At 44.6% G+C, this 23,382-nt stretch overlaps 1 protein-coding gene across 1 annotated transcript in view; it reads right to left on the bottom strand.

Moving 5' to 3' along the window:
- Nucleotides 1–23,382, bottom strand: part of Myrip (myosin VIIA and Rab interacting protein) — a 320,799-nt gene that overhangs the window by 37,241 nt on the left and 260,176 nt on the right. Inside the window, exons 10-11 of the mRNA XM_026401622.2 lie at nucleotides 18,745–19,361; nucleotides 5,018–5,257 (exon numbers count right to left, since the gene is read on the bottom strand). Coding sequence (XP_026257407.2) covers nucleotides 5,018–5,257; nucleotides 18,745–19,361 — 857 coding nt within the window. The remainder of the gene's footprint in view (nucleotides 1–5,017; nucleotides 5,258–18,744; nucleotides 19,362–23,382) is intronic.

The following is a 23,382-nucleotide window of genomic DNA, read 5'->3' as shown; positions in this document are numbered from 1 at the left end:
TGGCGAGGATGTGGGGGGAAAGGCACACTCATACATTGCTGGTGGGACTGCAAATTGGTGCAACCAATCTGGAAAGCAGTATGGAGATTCCTTAGAAAACTTGGAATGGAACCATTTGACCCAGCTATTTCACTCCTTAGTCTATACCCAAAGGTCTTAAAATCTGCATACTACAGTGACATTGTGCATTGATCCTCTATAAACATCAGTGTTTATAGAGGATCAATTCACAATGGCTAAACTGTGGAACCAACCTAGATGCCCTTCAGTAAATGAATGAATAAAGAAACTGTGGTATATATACACAATGGAATATTACTCAGCAATAAAAGAATAAAATTATGACATTTGCTTGTAAATAGATGGAGTTGGAGAATATCATGCTAAGCAAAGTAAGCCAACCCCCCCCCCCCAAACCAAAGGCCAAATGTTCTTTCTGATAAGTAGATGCTGATCCATAATGGGGAAGGGGGAGGCCTGGGAAAAATGGAGCAACTTTGATTGGGCAAAGGGGAAGGATGGTAGGGAGGGAGCACGGGGGCAGGAAAGATGGTGGAATAAGATGGACATCCTTACCCTAGGTACATGTATGACTATACATGAGATGTGACGCTACATCGTGTACAACCATAAAAATATAAAGTTGTGCTGCAACTACGTACAATGAATCAGAATGCATTCTGCTGTCATACATACCTAATTAAAATAAAATAAATTAAAAAAAAATCGCAGGACTCAGCCAGAAGGAAGGAACCCAAAAGGAACTCCATCTGACTGGAACCTGACCCCCTACCCTAATGGGCCGCCTGATGCAAATAGAATGAGCCCCAGGAAATTCCCTTTTCACATTCCTGTCCCACCCTCATGGGTCACCAGGACCCCAACACAATGGACTCCAGCAATTGCTCACCTGTCCCATCCTAAACCAAGCCTATATAACCCCAGCCCTTGCTGAGCCTGGTGCCATTTTCTGCCCTGACTGATTCTGTTCCTAAATACTGAATAAAGAAAAGCCCGCTGATCGGAAGGTTTGTCCTTACCTTCATTCTTCAGCTAGTTAAAATTCAGACAGGAGGGGCCATCCTTAAATCATCACTGGCCCGCCGAGAACCAGCCAAAGCAAGACATTTCATGTAACCGGAGGGATAAGTCTATCTATAGCAAAGGTCTGACTCCAATCACACAAAAAAAGACTGTTTCTGAAATGGTTCTTCCGCTGCTGATCAGGATTCTGAAGACACAATTCCTAGATAGGAAGCCATACTAAGCCATGAACTGCCACCAATGTCCCCATGTCTATGCTAATACATATGCACATTCCTCGGCTCTGGCTCCCAGAGAGCAGGGATGAGGGTAGCGGCAGAATGGTCCCCTGGGTAAGATCTGGAAGATTCACATCTAGGACTTGGATTTCCACACTGCTTACTTACTCCACCGAAATGAGATGGGTAATATGGGGACTGGGCTCCCCCAGAGACTGACCCTGAGACATGGACCTGAGTGCATGTGGTTTATATGGGAGTCGATTCCAGGAGACAGAGGTAGAGAAAGGGGGATGTGAGAGAGGGAAGGGAAATCCATTTACAGTGTGGGTACCTAGAGCTAAATCTGCTGAGGAACTGGGGATCAGCATATAGCTCACACCTTGCTCAGCATTACTACTCCACTGGGGCAGAGAAGGTGGGATATTTACGTTCCCGTCAGTCACCTGCTGGGGCAACTTCTGAGAGAGGAATTTCCATGCATTCTCAGCCCACCTTCTGTCCAGGAAGAAAGCTCTTGAGCAGTTAGGCCATCGGGCACATCCCAGGTAAAGAGACATGGGTGGAGCATTGGCTGCTTCTGGAAAAGTCACATTAGTGCGGATCCACGCCCCAACCCGGGTGTGAGTGCCTGCGTCTGTGCACTGTGCAGACTAATGTGGATGGGTCACAGGGGAAGCTACAGCTACTCTGATCCTGAAGACAGGAACCTGGGGGTTCATTCTGATGCAGTTTCCCTTTCTGCACAGCATGGAGGAGCACCAAATGTGGCCACAGACCTACGTCTTGTCGCTGCAAGCGTTGATTGGAAGTCGGCACAAAGCTCGCTCTTCTTTCAGTACCAGCAGATGGGTGTTTTTCATGACAGAGAAGTTTATTTTCCTTGAGATTGTTAAAGGGGATATGATAATTAATATTTGCTGGGCTCCTGCTATGTGCTAAAGCCTACACTGCATAATGCAACCTTCACAACTCTAAAAGATGGTATGATTATCCCTGTTTTACAAATGAGGCCAAGATGTGTTTATTCACTGAACAATAAAAACGTGGGCCGGCTCTGCCTAAAAAACAGGGCAGACACGGACCTGTTGACATGCTGAGAGCAAGTACAGGGACCGCATGGCGGCTTGGGCTGCTGGGTGAAGAAAAGACTGGAGGGTCCAAGAAGGCTGGAGTGACAAGGACATCATTGAGGATGGGAGGCATAGCAAGCAGGCAAGAAATGACACTGGCTTGTTCTAAGTAGTGACAGTGAGTTAAGAGAGTCACCAAAGGCTACAGAGATTGCAAACTACATGGTTGAGTTTCAAGCTCAGTCTTATCCTGAAACCTATCTATGTGGTACACTTTGGTTTTATATAATATTCAATATGTAAATCTGTATTTCTGCTTCCCGTTATCCTACCAGATGGGAAAAATATATTAATTGTCTTTTTTTTTGTTTGCTTTAAGGGTTTTTGCACATAAAAAAATGAAATCTGTTGATTGAGCATGGTGGTGCACGCCTGTAAACCCTGCGGCTTGGGAGGCTGAGACAGGAGGATCGAGAATTCAAAGCCAACCTCAGCAAAAAGTGAAGTGCGAAGCAACTCAGTGAGACCCTGTCTTTGAAAAAAAATATAAAATAGGGCTAGGGATGTGGCTCAGTGGTTGAGCGCCCCTGAGCTCAATCTCTGGTACTAAAATGAAAAAAACAAAACAAAAAGAAGATAAGTGTTGAATATTCATCGGTTTTTGGCAAACTGGGGGGGGGGGCGGTGTAAGACTTGAACTTGAAGAAACTGACACATTTGGGAGCCCGAATAAAGTCAGCTCTTCTAATTTTCTGCTCAATGAGGGCATAGGCCAGTGATGGGGGGCTTATTCCAGTCCCTAGGATTTCCCCACCGTGGTTCCTCCTTTCCCTGCTCACATTTGCCTAGGGGAGCATAGCACAGGCTGATGGGTGTGCCTCGGAGGTCACTCCCTGCAGCCAGACGATGGTGGCAGTGTGTGACTCATCACAGCCTGGCATGCCATTGGTACAGCATGAATTTTTAGATCCTTGGGACCATCAGGCAGCAAAGCCAGCAGAACATGGAGTCAATGTAAGAAATAATGTGACATTCTTCAGTTACCATCTGGCTCTCAGCTCTTGGATACAAATGTGACTACAATGCAGCATCAGTTCAAATAACAGAGGAGATCAGAGCCCTTTATCATTAAGGAAGCAGTAGGTGGGGTCCACTTCCATTGGGAAATGGACTCTGGGGACCAAGCTTCACTCTGCAACCCAAAGATATGCTGGGGGAAAAATTTATGGGGATTTGATGGTCATAGGGGGTGGAATGGGAATGGATGACAGCAGAGTCCCAGATGTTGGAGGGTTCAGGGGCTGGCTATGGGTGACAGTCCCCGCTTTCCCCAGGGCCTGCTCTTGACTACTCATGGTCATTCCTGGGAGGCACCTAGCTCCTCCACAGCATCAGTTCAGCCGCCAAACAGATGAAGGGAGCTCATTTGCCATAGACATGGGTCACCAACCATTTGTTAGCTTAGATAGCACACACACAGAATAGGGAGAAGACCCGGGAGGTGTTCTCTACCAGAACCACCGCTCCAAAGATGAACTAGAATCTTTTGAACTGACTGTATCTCAAGTGCAAAGCAATCTACATGTTAGCAGACAAAACCTTGTCTGAGCTACTGAAGAGGCCGAAGGTTGTAAAGGAAGGAGCGTGGGGCTTGAGGCCAAGTTGGTGATGCAGCCTCAAGCCCTGGGACTCACTGGCTGTGGGCCTTGGGCTGTACCTTAATAGCCCAGTCTCAATTTCCTCATCTGCAAAATCTGTCTGAATCTATTTCAAAGGGTTATTTAATAAGCAAATTCATGGACACAAAGCAACAGGCACAAAAGAGACATGCAGCAAATATTAGTTACTTCCTTGGGACCATCAGACAATGTTAGTTACTTTCCCTTCATTGGGGTCAGGCAGGGCTATCCTGCCTGCAAAATGGCCGAGAGGAGCGTAAACATGAAACCTAGGCAAAGTGGGCAGAGCGCTGAGCGGCTTGTTGAAAAGCAAGGTGGAGTCTGGGATTCCTTTCTGCTAGGGTTTGTCTCTATCTTCTGTGGTTTTCCAACCATGTTCTTTGAACTTGGAAGCAACTGGGGAAGGGAAGGAAGAGTAGGGAACTGAAGATCAAGTGGTTGGGGGGATTTGGGGACCTGAGAGAAGGAGTACTTTCAACTGTTTGAAGCCCTGGGATACCATGTAAAGTTTGTTTGAAAAAAACCAACCCACCAGTCAACCAGGATCTGGAAACTGCCGGGATGAACAATCCAGATGACCGCTTTTAACACAAAGCCTTTATATCATGGAACAAAACTTCAGCATTGTTTAAATGGGGGAATGGCCATAGAATCCCAATCCATGAGCGAAATTCCTCAGGGAGACATTGAGCAATGACAACATTTAAAAAAATTAAACCAGTGAGAGGGAGCAGGGGTACCAATTTACAGACCCAAAGACAAGGGACTGTTCCGATGAAGGATAGAAGGAGGGGACAAGCTGTCTTGGGAGACTTCTGATGGACATGTGGTACTATTTTCCTGATTGACAAGGGTTCTCTTGAGCTCTCCCAAGCACACAGCGACTGGCATTTTAGAAAGAGCTCTTTGGAGGCCCAGGACATCATTAACCAATACGGAGTCTTTTCCCAACACTCCAGCTGCAGCAACTTGAGCTACATGCAGGGGGTGGCAGGGCCCTTACCTTTTTCAGCTCTTCCTGGACACTATGGTTGTTCTCTTCAGAAGACAGACTTTCCTTTTGGTTCTCAGATTCCGTCTTGGGCTCAGACTCCTGTTCCTCCCCCGAAGAAGTCTCCTTTTCACTCATTTTCATTGCTAACTCGTACAACCTGTTTCTCAGCTTCTCCTCCTGGGTGTCTGTGCTGGCCCGAGAATTCTGAGCCTCATTGCAGATGTCGGTCTCTGATACATCCCCTGATATCTAAAAGAAAGCAGAATCATGCAATCAGGACCCCTCTGCTAAGTCGTGCCGCCTTTTGTCCCTAGTAACTCCTGAGGGGAGGAACAGAGAGTCCAGGAAAGCAGCCAGCAGCTCTCTTTCCTGACCTGCTTTCTTTTCAGAGGGAGTTAGCCTTCCGCTGACTCAAATGCATACATTTTAACATTTTGCTAAAGGGCTCAGATAGGTGAGCATCTGTACTTAGAAAAAAATGTTTGGACTCCTCCCATTTTTTTTTTTTTTTAATTCATTTACAGCATTCTCCTTGAGTTCTCATCAGCACTGAGCAAACCTGACCGCCCAGTGCCCCAGCCAGCCCCCTAGTGGAAGACATGCCAAAGCTTTCCTGCCAATTATTCATGTTTCCATGGTGGTTTGGTATAGAGAAAATGGTGTGTGTGTGTGTGTGTGTGTGTGTGTGTGTGTGTGCGTGTGTGTACGTGGATATGTATATCTGACATCCCATAAGCAGGTAGGCTCAGGGATTAGGGAAAGCTTCCAAGTAGAAGTGATGCTCGAGTTGAGATTCAAAGTGTAGCAGTCACCCAGCTAAAGGGGAGAAAAAGGCAGGATCAGGCAAAGGGCAGAGATGTTGAGATGGAGCAAAGTCCTTCCATCTGTGTAAGGAATATTATGTGACCTCCCCTTAATAACTAGAGTTCCGGTCTAATAATGAGCTACCTCTTGATCCACCTATCCACCTGGTGAGTATTTCCTAAACTCCTTCCATGAATGAGGTCTTTCCAAGACCAAGGGAACTCCAGGATGCCATGGAGATGGTGGCTCGTCTCTATTCCAGGCCTTCAGTTGGGGAGATGTGCATGGAAATAGTCATGTGTACATAATATGGCACACCATCTGGGTCCTCCGGACCCAGTTTTAGTTTCTGAGTTTCCCCTAGGAGTTGTTCTATTGTGAGGATTGATCTTTCATAGCTTTATTTTCTTCAAAGGCCTCCAGAGAACAAAGAGAAAATTTACTCCTTTAAAAATTGGAATAAAACCAATATATTTTGCAATTGCCATATGCGTTCATTGACTATTTTATAAATCTCAGATATATGAGGGATCTTCTCTTTTTAAGTTGCTGCTTGAGCTGCAGCAACTTGAGCTACGTGCAGATGGTTGCAGGGCCCTTACCTTTTTCAGCTCTTTTTTTTTTTAAATTTATTTTTTGGTGTTGTAGTTGGACACAATACCTTTATTTTATTTTTTAATTTATTTTTATGTGGTGCTGAGGATCGAACCCAGGGCCTTGCATGTGCTAGATGAGCGCTCTACCACTGAGCCACGACTCCAGGCCATGAGGGGATCTGGATACTCTTATTTTTCTTATCTTTTGAAATATTTTGCTACTCATCCTCCTCACAATTATTTTCCATCGTTACTCACCAGCTATTCTAAATTATGCTAAAAGTGACTGAAAATAATAAGCAGGAGGAGAAAGGAATGGCCTAGAAGGAGGATTCAATAGTGAAATACATCCTCACCGTGTTAGCTTTCATTGCACACTGCTGAGAATTAAGAAATTTTCATTGTGATCAAGAGAAGAAAACCAACAGAGAACAATTATTAGAGGACTCGAGATGAATTCCAAGAGGAAAGCAGCGCTCCAGATTCTGACAATGGTGGAATTCATTGTGTTAGGTGAAATCTGACACTGATGACAGTGTCCTAGGTGAATATTCTCCAACTCAAGCATGGATGAGTAAACATTATTGACCATATTGCTAATTATAAAAAAAGAAATATTATGGTGTTTTCCTCTAGTTAGTCACTCAACAGGAAGGGCTTCATCACCGGCATTTTGTAGCAAGAATCTGGGTGGGTGACAGATTGTTTTATCCTTTAGGATGTGGTACGCTGAATTTACTTGGTCGTTTGCAATTAAATGAATTCTAAAGGCAGATGTCTATGTAAATGTAATTAGAAGGACATGTAAGAAATATAAGTTTTAAAAATCACTGAATTAATTGAAAAAAAAAAAGGATCCATTGGAAATGTCTCTTTCTTTCTGGTTCTGAGAGAGAATCAATGATGAAGTCCTTGTGAGAGTGCTACATTATGCTTGAGAAAGAGAAGTCCCTTAGCTGGGTTGCAGGGACAGTCCATAGGAAGAATAGGCTCTGGGCTGTTCTCACAAGATGAGGAATGTTTTAAGATATAATCCTGGGGACTGGCATTCTCGATAAGAAAGCAGTAAGACCAATGAGACCCATGGTGTAAGAGCACTTGGCAAGTAGGGAGGGTGGGCAGCTTAGGGGTATGGAGAAACAGGCCTGGGTCAGACCGCAGAGGCTCAACCATCAGCCTAAGCAATGGGGCTTTATCTCTCAAATAGTTTTTCTGCTACTGTGGTGTTAAGAAGCAACTAAGTTGGCCAGGAAGTCAGCAACTGGCTACAAATGCACCCCCCCCCACCCGCCCGTGACTTTCCCTGATCTCTTCTCAACATATTTAGCACACTGAACTGTCAACTTATTGCAGATTTGTTTTTCTTTAGCTTTGGCCTAATTATTCTCTGGATACACAGACAGTGGAATATGAATTTAGAAGGATAAAATAGTTAATCCCAAAGATGAAAGACTGCCTGACACTATCTGTCCATGTCTCAGACCTATTTATCACAGGAGGACATAAGAAGAATTAGTTCCTGGTAACATGGGGTCTGTGGATGGGCCTTTGAGGACCCCTAATATTGTTTGCAAACTTTGGATTACATGCACAGGTTTCTTGGGATGAGGGTTACTGTGCTCATTAAATGGAAAATGGTAGAGCCACAAAATAGGAAGAGGACCCGAGAGGCAAAAGGTTTAAGCTCTTGTTTCACAAAGGCAGTGTTTAAAGGAATGAGAAGATAGCTCTTCCAGGAGTCTTTCTGAGATGGATTCAATATGCATACCCTGAAATCCTGCTTACTTTAATTTATACGCTTTTTATTCAGCCTCATTATCTTCCTGGTAAGGGAGTGATGTCTATGTCTTGTAGGCTAAACAACTCTGGTCCAACAAGCATTTTTCACAGAGCTCTGTTTTCTTACCTGCCAGGTTACTTTGGAAGATAGGGGAAGGTTATGGGTTTTCTCCACTGTTATGGTTTAGATATGAGGTATCCCCAAAAGCTTTGTGTGAGACAATGCAAGCATTTTCAGAACTGAAATCATTAGATGAAGAGAGGTATAACCCAATCAGTGGATTAATCCACTGAGATGGATTAACTGGTTATAATTAATTATCGGCAGGTAGGGTGTGGCTGGAGGAGGTAAGTCCCTGGGGGGTGTGCCTTTGGGGTATCTATTTTGTCCCTGATAGCAGAGCTCTCTCTGTTACCTTGATTGCTTTCCTCTATTATACTCTTCCACCATGGTGTTCTGCCTCACTCAGGCTCAGAGTTATGGAGTTGGCTGGCCAAGGGCTGAACCTCTGAAACTGTGAGCAAAATAAATTCTCCTCCTATAAGCTTATTGTCAGGTCTTTTATCAACAGTTATTAAAAAACTGACTAAAACTTGCACCTTTTGCAAGAGAGCCCAGCTAAAGGATTACTTTCAACAGTTATATGTCAACCTTCGTTGAACAGATCCTAGTGTCCTGGTGATGAAAGACACTACACCTGATCTAAATATCAAAGTTTCTGCACCTTGCTTCTACACATTATGTTAGTGGACTCTGGAGAAAAGGTCTAACTTACAGGATAAACAGAACTAGGGGAAGTCTCTGTGGCAAATGCTCCTAGTTGTACTTGTGAATCCCTTGGCACAACTGTGCTGAAGTAGGATCAGCAACGGGCTGGCTGGCTCTATCATTGACCTGTCTCTCTCTGAGGGCCCAGAAAATATCTGTCTCTGGTACCCGAAGGCAGAAGTCAGTCTTTTCTCAAGGGGTTGCCATTAACCTAAAACTACTGTTATTCACATTCCATACTCTGGTGAAGAAAGCATTTATTTTCATTATAATGTGTGTGATAACAACAGTCAGACACACCCAGAAAACATATGTCAAACACTAATCACATTAGCACGGAGGACATGGGAAGACATCATCTGGCATCTCACAGAATTTAACATGATCTTTCTCACTGCCTCAAGGAAGAGCCTGCCTGTCACATGGAAAGACTTGACTTTGGTCAGTGGGACTGACGGCTCGGGAGGGTAGGTCTGGGGATTCTTAGCATCACAGTGTTATCTGAAAGACTTATTTTTAATTTTTATTGTTATAGATCAGTTGCCTTGGTATGGATTCATGCTGTCAAGTTCTTTGTATTTAAAATTGATTTAAAAACAAAAAACAAAAGAAAAGTCCTTACTCTAATCTGGGCATATCTCCCCGCTCTGAACTGTTGGGCTCTGCCTGACGTCTCTGTTTTCCCTTTCTCTTCTTCTCTCTGACAGAATCAGACCATGCCCTATTGACAGGGCCACAATTATTTCCCACAATTATGATAATCTCACACAAAATATCAGGGAAATTTTCCTGCATGAATTCTTTAGGTCAATGTTTACCTAATGAAAGGGCAGATTTAAGATACAGTTATTTGCATACTCACCATAATGGGTCTGAGGTCAGGATCTGGGGCGGAGGGGACTGAGGTATGTCCCAAACACCCCCCCTCCCTTCAGTGGTCCCCGATGACTTGCTCTCCATTTTGAGTGAGCTGGGCTCTTGGGTCTTTGCTATAAAGAATGGAGAGCTCCACATTTTCTTTTATGGGGTCAACATGGTTTTTACAGCCACATTTAATTAATACTTAGCTCTGCTACTTAATATCTGTCTAAAATAAAATCTGAAAGAATTTAATTATTGCAACACGAAAGTCATCATTTTTTTGGAGGATGACCTTAATATCCTATAGACTCCTGGTGAAAAACCCTGTTTCGAGAGTCTCCACAGGGCCCTGAAACTCCCTGACCCCAGATGTAAAATGTCATCTTTATTTACATACATCTTTGGCTGCTAGGAAGAAGACCTTTCACCAGGTTCTTAACAGGCCCCAAGATACAAAAACAGGTAAGAAGCGCGGTTACTCAGCAAGCTTCTGGTTGTCTAGACATGTCCTCTGCAGCCAGTTTATCTCAGAGGCACACCAGGCAGGTCTCACGCTCAAGAGGGACCACTTGACAAATACATGGCTAAGATTCTTCTAGTGCTGATGGGTGTCTGAGCCTCACACCTGCTTCAATTGTTTCCAGGTTGGTTTCTGAACTGGATTAGGCAGTTGAGGTGGGTTTTGAACTAGATTAGGCAGTTGAGGATGTGGGGTAAAGGACCTAGGGAGAGGGCAATGTTGGCTTAGAGCAGTTCTGCCTTCAGCCATATTATAATGTGTCTTCTCTTTAGATGTCATGGAAGGAAAGATCCTATGCCTACAAAAATTTGAAAATTAATGGCAGAGAACTGAGGGGTAGGGTGGACTATCATCCTTTGGTCTGTGCTCTGGAGGAAATTCAAATATAATACCGATGAAACTGTAGGGCCCTGCTTAGGGACATTCTCTTGGCACAGTTTACCACCCCCAGCTCAGCTCACTGCCCACAGGCAGGATCTTACAACACTTGTTAGTGAGCCTTCTCTTGAACCCAAGAATCCACAGCACTCATGAAAGAGGGCTTGGGTGGAAGCTGACCACTCCTGTACATATACCCAGATTTAACCCTGCAGCCACCCAGGGCAGCCACCTGGAGCACCTTGGCCCCTCATAAGCCTGACTTGACTGAACTGTGGTTGCTGGGCTGCATTGATTGACACTGAGTGACATTACCAGATGCAGCCTGCAAAGCATATGTTTGCTACAAGCAATTCACAGTGGAGGGTGCTGTATTCTGCATTGTCTTCATGAGGATCTTGCCCTACTTTGGATATTGAATGTCCCCCAAAGGCTCACATGTTGAAGGCTTAGCCTGTGGTGTTTTGGGGGAGACACTATGGACCTTTAGGAGAAGGGGCCAAGTGGAAGGAAGTTAAGTCATTGGGGGCATGCCCTTGAAGGTGATATTGGGATTCTAGTCCCTTCTGTTTCTCTGTGGTTTGTTGTTGCCACTAGGTGAGCATCTTCCTCCACCACATGCTCCCTTTCATGAGGCTCTGCTTTGCCACAGGCCCCAAAAGGCAATGGGGGCCAAGCAGCCATGGAGTGAAATCTCTGAAACTATGAGCCCAAACAACCTTTTCCTCCCTGCAAGTTGATTATCTCAGGTGTTTTGTGTCACAGCATCAGAAAGCTGACTGACACAGATCTACAGGATCAGTTTCTTTTAGATCTCAGCTCTCAAGGCAACATTTTTGAAGGAATAGTTTTATTGTCCCATTATGACTTCCATGACCCAGAAAACTGCTCATGTCTCCCTTCTCCTATTGTCTTCTAGAAACCCAGAGCTGAATTTTGGTTACCTTTTGCCTACAAGTAAGATGTCATTGTTTCCATTTTGGGAACTCATGGTACTCCTGGCTTCATCTTATCTTCCCTACCCTGGTTTTTCCTTTGACCTACTTTTCCCATCATTGTACTTTAATTTTATTTTCTTCTGCTTATCTTTATGTAAACTACTTTAGATTATTTCTGGAGCAAGGCATACACATATTAAATAAAGGAATATTTACTGATTATTAGTTATATAAAATTAGGAGCTTCTTACTCTGGCAAGATTCTTTAAAACATTTTAAAAAGAATAATTAAGATCCAGAATGCTAGATGGGGGCAAATTTACCCCCAAGAAAACAAGTTTTGCTAATGAGTACAACCAAAAATGAAACACGGGAGGGATCTAAAATAGCAGCCCCCTGTAATCCTGAAGCCTCAATCAACAGAAGATTAATCAGCAGCCTTCCATTTAAAAATGGCATCTGGCACACATCTCTCATACAACCACTCCAAATTTTCCACCAAAATTGTGTGGGATGATGCAGAAAAAAAAAAAAAAGAAAAGAAAAAAAGAAAATCCGCAATACTAAAAAGCTATGGAAGTCAGCTTATTACCAGCAAAGGATGGAAGAATTTTTCATTAAATACAAGCAAGGCCCATTGAAATGACTGAAAAATGCATTTGTAGACCATCCACTCTCCCTCTTATAAGAAGTTGAAATATATCCTGGTCCCCCCCACCCCACCCCAGTATTCTCTCAGCCTCAGAGCTTGGTCCAGAAATGAAAGATAAATGCTAACCATAAAAATAAAATAAAACCAACACCAAACAAACAAGAATGTACAATCGGAGCCTTGTGTACTTGTTCTTTTCAAGCATCTAAGGATAAGCTCTAACTCCACATTCCTTCAGTGCCTCCCCCTGTCTTATGGCTACTTGGAAACGATATCCACTCAAAATCATGTAGGTGGTGTTGGGAGAAGAACTAGCCATGGTACAGTGTGGCCTCCTGGGAGATGTAGTCATGAAAGGTAGGCCCCAAGGGCAGAGGACACAGAAAACGCAGAAAGTGTTCAGCAGGGTTTGCTACTCATTGATCATTCATTCTATGTAATTCAGTTCTGTGGCTAGGTTCTTAGCCACCTGTTCAAAAACACAGAGCCAGGCAGTAAGAATAGAAAGCATCTATCTTAAGTTAGCAAAGTGGGGATAAATTTTTTTGTATATTAGGTATTGGCAAACAATGGTGTGCGGAGAGCAGCTCCTCATTCAAGAACTACTAACAGAAAAATTGAAGGTGGAACCCATGGAAAAATGCCCCAGAGCAAAGGAAACAAACGTTAGCCAGGAGGCATCAGGTAGATTTTTCTAGCAACCAGGACTCAAAGTCTGATGGTGGTTTTGCATTCTCCTTAGAGAGAAATAATACTGTCTCCGTGAAGTTAGAAGGGATAATCACTTAGACTAAAAGAGTATAGAATGAGCTGAAAAGGGGACATCGCTAGGATGAAAGACCGAAGACAAATGGAAAATCCAGCTTCAGATACAGACCTGCATTTGAAGATAGTAACAGCAGAATTAACATTGGCAAACGAAGTAAAAGTGATAGGAGGACACAATTTGGAAGGTTTCCTACAAGGACGAGGAAAAGAACAAAGTGGGAAAGCAGTGAGAGAGGGTGTTAGGCGTGGAAGAGGAGGATAGAGATCAAACCTGTAAACGATGGGTGCTCTGGAAAAATTAATCATCAGAAAGATAAAAGAAAGTGCTCCTACTGGGGAAAAAAAAAGATCTGAACGTGCAAAAAAGAGCTCACTGTGTTATGTACAAAGGCACCAGAGGAGTAAGTACCTACCATTCTGGCAATACGTTTGCTTTTAAAAGATAAATCTGACAAACATCTAGAAGAGAAAAATCTTATAAACAAAGGAAAAATAAGACTGTGTTCAGGCTTCTCTTCGTCATGATACGCTAGAAAGCAAAGTAAAAACCTCCTGCAGAGTGTTGGAGCAAAAGACTTCTAACCCACAGATTTTATGCCATCTACAGACATCTAGGGATTGGTCTTAGGAGGCTAGAAGAGTGCATTGACTTAGCAGTTTATAATTACAGGTTATATAGAGGCTCCATGTCCAAAGGGATGTGTGGAGATCTGAGGCCACGGATAAAGGTAGAGAATGTGGGGAAGGACTTCTGCTCTCAGCTGGCCTTATCTGCTAATGTTTGCTAGCATCTAGCACGAAGTGAAACGGCACAGAAGGAGTGCCTCGCCAGAGTGCAAAGAGATAGGAATTAAGAAAACTTAGAGGTGGTGAGGACAACAGTCAGTAAGGGTGGGGAGTCAGAAATGAAGACTGGCAGACATGAAGGTAAAATGAACATGAATGTCCCGAAGCAGGACATTCTGTCTGTCTTGTTAAGATCCAGAATGGTGCACAACCTAGTGTTGTCTTTTCCAATGCACATAAACATTCACAAAAATCAACCGTTTGCTGGGTCACAAGGGAAACCGCAACAAATTCTCAGCAGAATTCACATAAGACATGTTCATTGTTCATAATGCGTGTTAAAAATGAGCAACACAAATCAAAACCCAAACCAAAATAAAACAAAAGCAAAATGTTATCCATTTCTCTAAATTGCTCTTAATTTGATGAAAAGGAGAATTATATTGAAATGATAAGCTACTTTGAAAAATTTGACAATAGGAACATTCATATCCAAGCCTGTGGGATGCAATCAAAACTGCATTAAGAGAAAATTCATTAGATATTTTAGAAATGTGGGTGTGTATGTGACATATTTATATATATTGGAAAATACAGAAAGATATATGAAAATAAGAAAGCAAAAGGAAGGCAGCAATCAATATAAGAGCAGAAATTAATGACTATGAGACACCCCCGCTTCCCTCCACCTTCCTAGAATTAAAGAATAAAACTAAAATCTGGTTCTTTGACACTCCTGGGAAGATTATAAAATGGATAAATCCAAGCAAGAAAAGAATGAGAGAGGGGTCAAGGGGTAGGGGTGGGGGAGTGTTTTATGTGAATGAAAGCAAGAAAGAAAACAAATGTTAGCATTATAAACAGAAAAGGTAAATAACATCAATGCAGAGGAAATTAAAAAAGAACTTGATGAGAATATTAGGTACAATATTATACCAGCAGATAAATGATGGATTATTTAATAATAACTTGATGATGCCACATGCTCTGGTGCATGCCTGTAATCTCAAAAGCTCAGGAGGCTGAGGGAGAAGGATCTGCAAGTTCAAGTTCAGCCTTAGTAACTTATTGAGAGCTGGTCTCAAAAAATAAAAAGGGTTGAGGATATGGACCAGGGGTTGAGCACACCTGGATTCAATTCCTACAGCTACTGCTACTCCTATTACTAATCTGGTGACAAGTGATCAATTTAATCAAAAAGTCTAGCTCTTTCCTCATAATAAGAAAAGTAAAATACAGATTGACCAAAGAGTTAAACGGAAATAATAAAAAACTACAAAGCATTTGGAAAAGAATGGAAAGACATAAGATCAAGGAACTAAGGTCTTCTTAAGGCACGACATACAAAAATAATAAAGGAAACATGGGATGGATTATTATTAAGAAAAAAATTTTGTAGGTAAAATAACGTTAAGGCAAAAGTGACAAGGGAGAGAATATTTTCACATGTAACCATCCCAGAACTAGAACTTGTCATATGATGAGGAAATAAAACCAATTCCTAAAGTCAATAAGAAAAAGATAAAGAGTACAATAAAATAACGTGAAAAAATATAAACGTGCCTTCAGAGAAGAAAAATGCAAATAGCCAAACACAGGAAAAAACTGATTGGTCTTGGTAGTAATTATGAACCTACTAACTAAAAAGAACTTTTTCTAACATAAAATTGGCAAAAACCGAACAGACCGACAATGATGTCGTTGACAACATGCGAGAACACACTGGTGCGGCGATGGCTATGTAAATTGCTGAGGTCTCGGGAGCTCAGTTGGCAAGTCTATTTTAAAATTAAAGATCCGCACACGCCACCAGTCAGCAATTCTACTTTTCGCATAAAAAGATGTGTGCAATGACGATCTCTGTAGTATGTTCCTAACAAGGACACCTTGGAAAGCCTTTAAATACCCGTCATCGTGGAAAGTTGTTGTAATTAAAATAGAGTCCTTTTTGTGGTGAGCCAAGGGGTCCTGAGTGGGGCCCTGGAGGTGCCTGAGCCAGCAGGTGATTATCACTAGCAAGGCTTAGCACTGTCCCCACATGACATGATGTGGTGATGAAAAGCAGAGGGACTGTCAGGACTTCCTATTGTTTTAAAATGTTTTACAGATAATACACCCCTTAGGGCCTGCTCTCGAGATAAGCGCACCCACACTCACACCCCTACCCCTGACATACCACCTTCATGTAATCTTTTGCACATAGGATGTGTGGATCCCTGTGTGCTGACTGACACCTCTACTGCTTGGCTGTCAAGAGACAGGAGTGGAAGAATATGGACAGCATGATGCCAATTTTGCTACGACACAGATACATTTTCTCAATTGTATTTCTATATGTACTCTACGGAGACGGATACATGGAGATGGATTGACACCAAATACACCTGTAATTACTTTGAGGAAGATAACAGGGGTTTAGAGTTGTGATCAAAGGGAACTTGGTCTATACACTTTAATATTTTTTTTACATGGTAGGATATTCATTTTATATTATGTTAATCAATTTATATGCTTAAAAAGTAACAATTTACATATTTTATTTATTTGGAGAAGGTACCTGGCCCCCTCCCCCACCCCTTTAGTAAACTAAATTGAAGGGAGGACGCAGAGGGCCAGGGTTTGGATGCCTCTGGCAGTGTCACACTGGCTCCACCTAGTGGTGATAAAGGACATTTCTACTCGCTCAGGGTTACTCCCAGGGAAGGAGTGGCCTTGGTGCCTTTTGGCTGGCCTGAGCCTTCTCCCTATTTATACCTTGCAAAAGATTAACAACAGAACATAATTTAAAAGCCGTTATGTCATAAATAGAAGGCTTCAGGCACCTGACTGTGGTAGTGATGAGGCATTTGAATCATGTGGTTGACCCTCAGGAACATCCCTTTGAGGCAAGTCTCTGCACAAAGTCTCTACTTGAACTAGATAACAATGATTGACAGCAGTTAGACTGAATTTTTTGTTGCTTCACTCTATGGTCATAACAATCCCATAAGGCAGATTTTTAATAATCTTATGTTACAAGGAGGAGAAAATAAGAGCTTGGACCAAAGAAGATACTGTTTTACAGGCAATCTATTAGCAGGTCAGGTGGAAGTGATGCTAGATTCTGTGTTCTGAGGCCTTTCATGGAGGGTCTCAGGATTGGATCTGGCTGATGGAGTCAGAGAAAGTCTTACAGCAATCCCTGGTAAAGATCCAGCCCGAATCCCATGGACCTTCATGAATGGCCTGCAGCCTTGAAGGACAGTTTCTGGCCCACTGATATCTTCCAAAGTCAACTTTTCACATCTCTCTTCTTCACCTGAGGAACTTCTCAGGTCCCAACTGCACAAATCTGACTATGTACAGAGTTAATGCCCACCCTGGGTGAGGACAACCCTCTACCAAGGGAGGATGGGAGATGTGGATCAATGCCTCCTGTCCTCCATTTGGAAGATTCTGAGCTGTGTCCTATGTGGTTTCCTCGAGAATCTCTGGTAGGACTGAACCCCAGCTGCCTTTAGCCCACCTTAATTGACATTTCTCACTTCCCTGTCTCACACTTGAGCTTCTGGGATCCAATTCCTTGACTCAAGTTTGATCCTGGTGCTACCAAAACTAAGAGTGCACAGTTGCTAGGTACTGTGGGAGTCACGATGACATTCAGGAAGTGGATGTGGATTCTCCGGGGTATGAAGTCAAGCTGATGGTGATTTGATCAATGACTCTGTGCCTACAGGGGCATGGCAATATAATTAGATTTCTCATAAGACTTCCAGTTTCAAATAGGACAATTCGTTGCTTCTATGAGATTATTTAAACTTTCTGGGCCACGTGTGTCCCTTTTGAGTTTGGAAACTACTGCTATGAGGAGGCCATAGTGGGCTCCATGAGGTTTGGTGGTGGGTCTGCACTGATGTTCAGCAGGACTTCCCCTGAAAAGGCAAAGGCACAGGAACAGCAAAAAAAAGGGTATAGAACTAAGAATGAGCAGTGCTTTTAGGAATATGAGATCCACCCAGATAGAATCCATGGCCTGAGATTGCAAGAAAAACTATGTGGGCGCATGTGTGCGCATGTGGCTGTGTGTGTGTGTGTGTGTGTGTGTGTGTGTGTATGGGTACATTTTTCTAGGGATAGAGTTCAAAGCCTTAATTGCATGTTCTAAGTGGGCTCAGAAACTACATCACATGATCAGAGCCACCAAGGATCCTGAGAGGGCTGTGAGGTAGACTAAGAATCCCAGAATGTTAGCACATCACAGAAGGCTAGCAATGGCAGAATGTTTAGTGTGATAACGGCACCTCAAGTTATCAAACTGAAACAGCATTTACTGAGTCCCTGTGCCACGTCTGGGACAGATCTGAGCTCTTTATAAACATTTGCTTGTCCCAACCTTCCTCTGAGCCATCTCCATTTTACAGATGTGGCAACTGAGGACGTGAGAGATGCCTTGCCCAAGGTCAGACAGTTGGATTTGAACCCAGGCAGCCTGACTCTAGAAACCTCACCCTCAACTCTACGTCACTGGCCTTCAAATTGAGCACGCAGTAGAATCTCCAGGAGGGTTTGCCAGGACAGATGATCTAGCATGTTCTGGGTGGGGCCTGGGAAGCTGCATGGTTCAGAAGTTCCCAAATGTGCTAATGCTGCTGGTGTGGGGAGCACACTTTGAAAACCACACTTTGAATTCTAAGCTACTGTCTCCAAAGAAGAGGACATGGAGCATTGAGGTGACCGGACATGAGTCACTCAGCTACTTAGCAGTAAAACCAAGATGAGAATCTGCTTCTGTGGATTCCAGAGCCAGGACTCTTGAGGCCACTTAGCTGGGAGGAGCGCATATTCTACTTAAGAAGTGTGTGCACCTGAATTTTCACACTGAAACCACAGGGGTGCAGTCTGTTACCTGGGGATGGGCACTGGTGGAAGACGGTTCCTTGTTTGGCTCCTCTGGGCCCACTCGGGCCCTTCTCCACCGCCTGGCCCGCCGGTCTACAGTGTGTGGGGCCTCCTCTGGCTCGCTGCTGTCTGAGGTCTCTCCACTGGCCACCTGGGGGTTGAAGTTCACATCCAGCTCTCCCTGCAGACGCATCTTCTCTGCTGCGGGGTTCTTGGGGACCTTCCTCTGCATCCAGGACAGTCTGGTCCTGTGCCCAGCATCCCGGGAAGAGCCTGCTGAGGAGGTCTCTGAGTCAGAGCACATCGCCTCAGGGTTGGGGGAGATCCCAGATGAGGAGATGGCTGAGGGGCCTTGGTCAGAGCCCGGGGCCAGTGCAGGCTGTGGCTGGGGGTGCCTGGGCAGACCCTGGGACTGCGGACACAGCTTGCTTAAAACTTCACTCCAGTCAAAGTCCTCCTCGCTTTCGGAGCCCATCTCATCATAGGCAGATGCCACACTGGAGGCCACCTCCAGGGCCTGGAACGTCCCACTCTTAGGTTTGGCTAGCAGGCGGCTTGGGGGCGGGGCACCGTCCTTCAGAGCCACCCAGTTCCCATCCGGGCTCTGCAACACTGGAACCGGATCTGTGAGAGGACAGGAGAAAGAAAACAGAGAGTGGTTATCATTAGAGAGCAAGGTGAGGCTGTCACTTGTCACCTCCCCATGACCGGCTCCTGGGGGTGTGAGGGAGCAACAGTCTTTAGGAAGACCCACGGGTCACACTTCACTGGGGAAGAAGTTTAAGGAGCCTTAGGAATTCTCTTGTGGCCTCACAGCTGGAGAGAAGCTTGGAGATGTAGCTCTACCTGAGTCGATGGCCAGACCTCACAGCTAAACATGTCTACCCTTGGGACACAGATTTCACTCAGCAGCCCGTGAGATGGAGATGGAAGTCTACTGTGAAGTCAAGGCACAGGCCTCCTTCTGAAAAGGACTTGAGGCCAAGGAGGTTGGTATTTCCAATTCCGTCTTACAGAGGAGGAAAGGACGATAAGCAAAGTAAAGGTCCCAGAGAGCAACTGGTAGAGCTGGTTCAACATGCATCCTTCACCTGGCTCCCGGCAGCTCTAGGTTATCAGCTGTGCAAGGGAAGCTCTTGACTGGTGGAAAAGCTTAGGGCAAGGGCAGACTGTGGCCATGGGCTGGGTTGGTCTGAACTGAATTCAGGTCATCTGGGATGGCTGGTACCTGGCCCCAGGGCTGGTCTCTTTGAGGGAGTGAAAGTTGCTGTGTCTTGTTTTTTTGTTGAAGGCATAATAGGAAAGCGTTATCTGCCCACGTCCCTGGAAGCAGGAGTAAGATGACATGTGCTTTTTTAGCGGGAGGTGGCTTTGGCACAGCAACTGCCAATAGAAGCTGTTTTAAAATGAGGGACTTCACAGGGTGCTGGGGATGGGTGAAAAGGGCCCCAGGGCTTTGAAAAGGGGCTATTTCCCAACTTGTGTGTGGACTCCACCTTCTAGGCTAGAGGCCTTTGGGGCCATGTCTCTCTGCTGTAGGACCTTGAGTCAAGGACATACCTTGTGCTACTTAAAGAAATGTGGATTTTCTGCCAATTAAACCGTCACTGCTCCCTATAATGGAAACAAACTCGTGTTTGTGGTGTTGTCCAAAGAGCATTGTCCTTGCTAGGCCCACTTTAGAACCAAGCCTTAGGAGAACTGGGATGTTGGTGGGACATACGTTTCCAACTGAGCGACCCAGTTCCACTTCAACTGCCTGCCTGCAGCTCAGGCTGGAAGGACATCAAGTTCCTCTTCCTTTAAAAGTCAGAAAGTGGGGCTTTCATCTTGTCCAGGAGTGCAGGGAGCCCCAGTAGCTGGCTGATGTAAGCAGGGGCTCCTGGAAGACTGAAGCCAAGTGGCACCCTTTCTCCTGCCTCCTCCGCCTTCATGATCTGTCTCTGCAACAACACAGGGCAAAACCCCAGGGGCACAGCCCCTATTCCAGAAGCACATCTGATCTCCCTGCCCAGGTGTGGCCTGCTCCTCTCTGAGCCCTCCTGGGCTAGTCATGATCTCGGAACATGGAAAGCCACCCTCCAGGTGACAGTCCTGTGAGGTAAGGTCAGCCTCTCGGCCACCTCCTTATCCTAGAAACAAATTAGCCTTCTCTGCCCCAGAGCCGGTTGGTGCAGCAGAAAGGACAGAAGTCTCCAAGTCAGGGGGCTTGGGCAGAACTCCTTCTCAGCCACTTAGCCGCTGTGCAAGTCTCTGAGCTTGAGCCCCTTCGCAGATGAAAAGGAATAGCTAACCTCTCACTGAATTATTATGAGGATGACATGGGAGGATGCTACCCACACCTGCTCAGGGCAGATTAATTCCTGATAGCTCTTTTTCCCTTCTTCTTAAATGAATGAAGCTGCTTTTGTGCAGGGGCAAAGAATAAGAACTGTGGATTCAGGCAGATCCAGGGCTAATCCCATGTGACTGAATTTACTCAAGAGACCTGGGTCCGAGAGCCTTGGAGCCTGTTTCCTGGCCTGCCAGTGTGACCCTCCCTGGCTGCTGCTGGATTATTATGAGATGTAATTCATCCATTATAACATCTGCCACACCGCAGGCTCTCAGATATTTTTTATCTTTAATCTGTTTAATTGCATCATAGTATTAGTATTCAAAACCTGACTCACCACTCATACCTCCCATCTGTATCTCTATAAAGCAAGTAAGAGTGGCCACAATATCAGTATTATGTATTAATGTGTATCATGTATTAATATGTATCCACTGACGATGTAAGTATTTGACGGAGTGGTTCATGAGGGTTATTATTACCACCTAGAGTTTATGGGGGGGAGTGGTTGGTTTTCTGGGCAAAGAGTTTCTATCTTGCAGGCGTTCTTCCAGTGTTGTGTCTGGAGGCAGCTGACTTACTCAGGACACTCAGGCTCTCAGGGAAGCTGGGGATAGCCAGTAAGGAGCCACATAGCGTTTCCCTGTGGGAGCCCTGCCTCAAGCCTTAGCCCTCACCCCTTCAGCCAACGCGAAGTGGGCTTCCAACTTTCACCACTTGCAATTCTTTGCTTGAGTTTTTGACTTGGGCACCAGAGCGTATATTGCTCTCAAAGGCAGGGTGAAGTGCCTGGAAATCACCTTGTTCCAAGAGCAGCCCTCAGCTAGTGGTGGGGGAGGCTCATGGCTAAGTTCCCAGCTCTCTCGCCTGGCAGGCAGGTGGGTCTTCTACACCGACTCCCAGATTCCCCAGTGGGGACAACTCCAGTCACCCACAGTGGTGACCTGCTTGGTAAGAGTTATTTGTCCTCCTGACTTCTCTACTGCTATGCCTTCATCTGCTGCCCAGCTTTGGGCCCCCTCCTGGGTTCCTAAAGACTGCTTATTAATGAACACAGGCACCAACAGGCTCTGGGCAAGGGCGGGCTTTTGATTTTCAGCTCTCCGTGAGCCCTGCTCCCTACAGATTCTCCTGGGGCCATGCGAGGAAGCTGCAGAGGAAATCCCCTGATAGTGCCACTCCGTGCCAGGCTCCAGGGTTGGCCATGTTGTAAATGTGGTCCTTGGACTCCAATGCCCAGTACTTAGTGGGACGAGGTTCAGCCCACTGCCAGCTCTTCCCTTTCTCCTGATTTTATAATCCTAGTTTCCCAGGTGTTTCCGGAGAAGTTAAGAATTGACTAACTTTCATCTCCAGTGAAAAATCCATCCTTCGTAAAAATAGATGTCTCCCTGTCTGCCTGTTGATGCTCTCCATTCCTAGGAGGAACTTTGCTGAGCACCCCCAGAGCTGCTCAAAGCTGTACCTGGGCTCCAATATCCCATTCTCTTAGTCTGACAGGAAAATTCCTTGGGGACCCCGCTAGCCCTAGTTCCCCCTTTATCAGAATTCCTGCTCTTTAATTTGGCAGATACAATGTTCACTGAGCCACCTCAGAGCAGTGACCATTCCCTGGTTTTTATTTCCCCAACACTGAGCATGTGCTGTGTATACAGTAGGTGCTCAAACTCTATAAAGGGATAATGCATTTTTTGAGGAAATCTAATAACTGCTCTAAGTGGTGCTGTCAAGGCTGAAGGTAAAGTTGCTGTGGTTTCCCCAAACCACAGTGTCCCCAGGGTACTAACGGGCTCTGACCAACCCTTCTGAGGTATAAACAGAGTTGCTGAAAATAGTCCAGTAGACATTAACCTTTTACCATGACCTCTGCCTCTGGGCCTCTTCTGTTCTACATTTCTGCTTTGAGGAGACTGAGCAATGCCTCTGGGAGTCATTTTCTTTCTGCTAAATATGCCACATGTCCCTCAAGACCTCTGGGATTGGCATGGACATTTTAACATGTTAAGGACTGAACATTCCTCAGAAAATCAACTGCTTTAATTTTTTTGTTTTAAATTTTTATCCTGTGAGATGCATGGATTTTTGAACAGAGTATAAAATCTTTTTTTTTTGTGTGTGTGTGTGATATTATTGAATTATACTTTATGTTTATATACAACTAACATGACTGCCTAACTTTATAGAAAATTATGCACCCAATCATGTTGCGAAAACAAAATTCCTTTGTAAATTTATTAGGAATGTTCTTAATTCAGTGGGGAACTACTTTGTGATATGGAGAATTTTGAAGAAGTTTTTAAAATATCCTAC

The sequence above is a fragment of the Urocitellus parryii genome, chromosome 3 (assembly GCF_045843805.1).
Source record: "Urocitellus parryii isolate mUroPar1 chromosome 3, mUroPar1.hap1, whole genome shotgun sequence".
NCBI lineage: Eukaryota > Metazoa > Chordata > Mammalia > Rodentia > Sciuridae > Urocitellus > Urocitellus parryii.
This window is presented reverse-complemented; position numbering and strand designations above follow the sequence as displayed.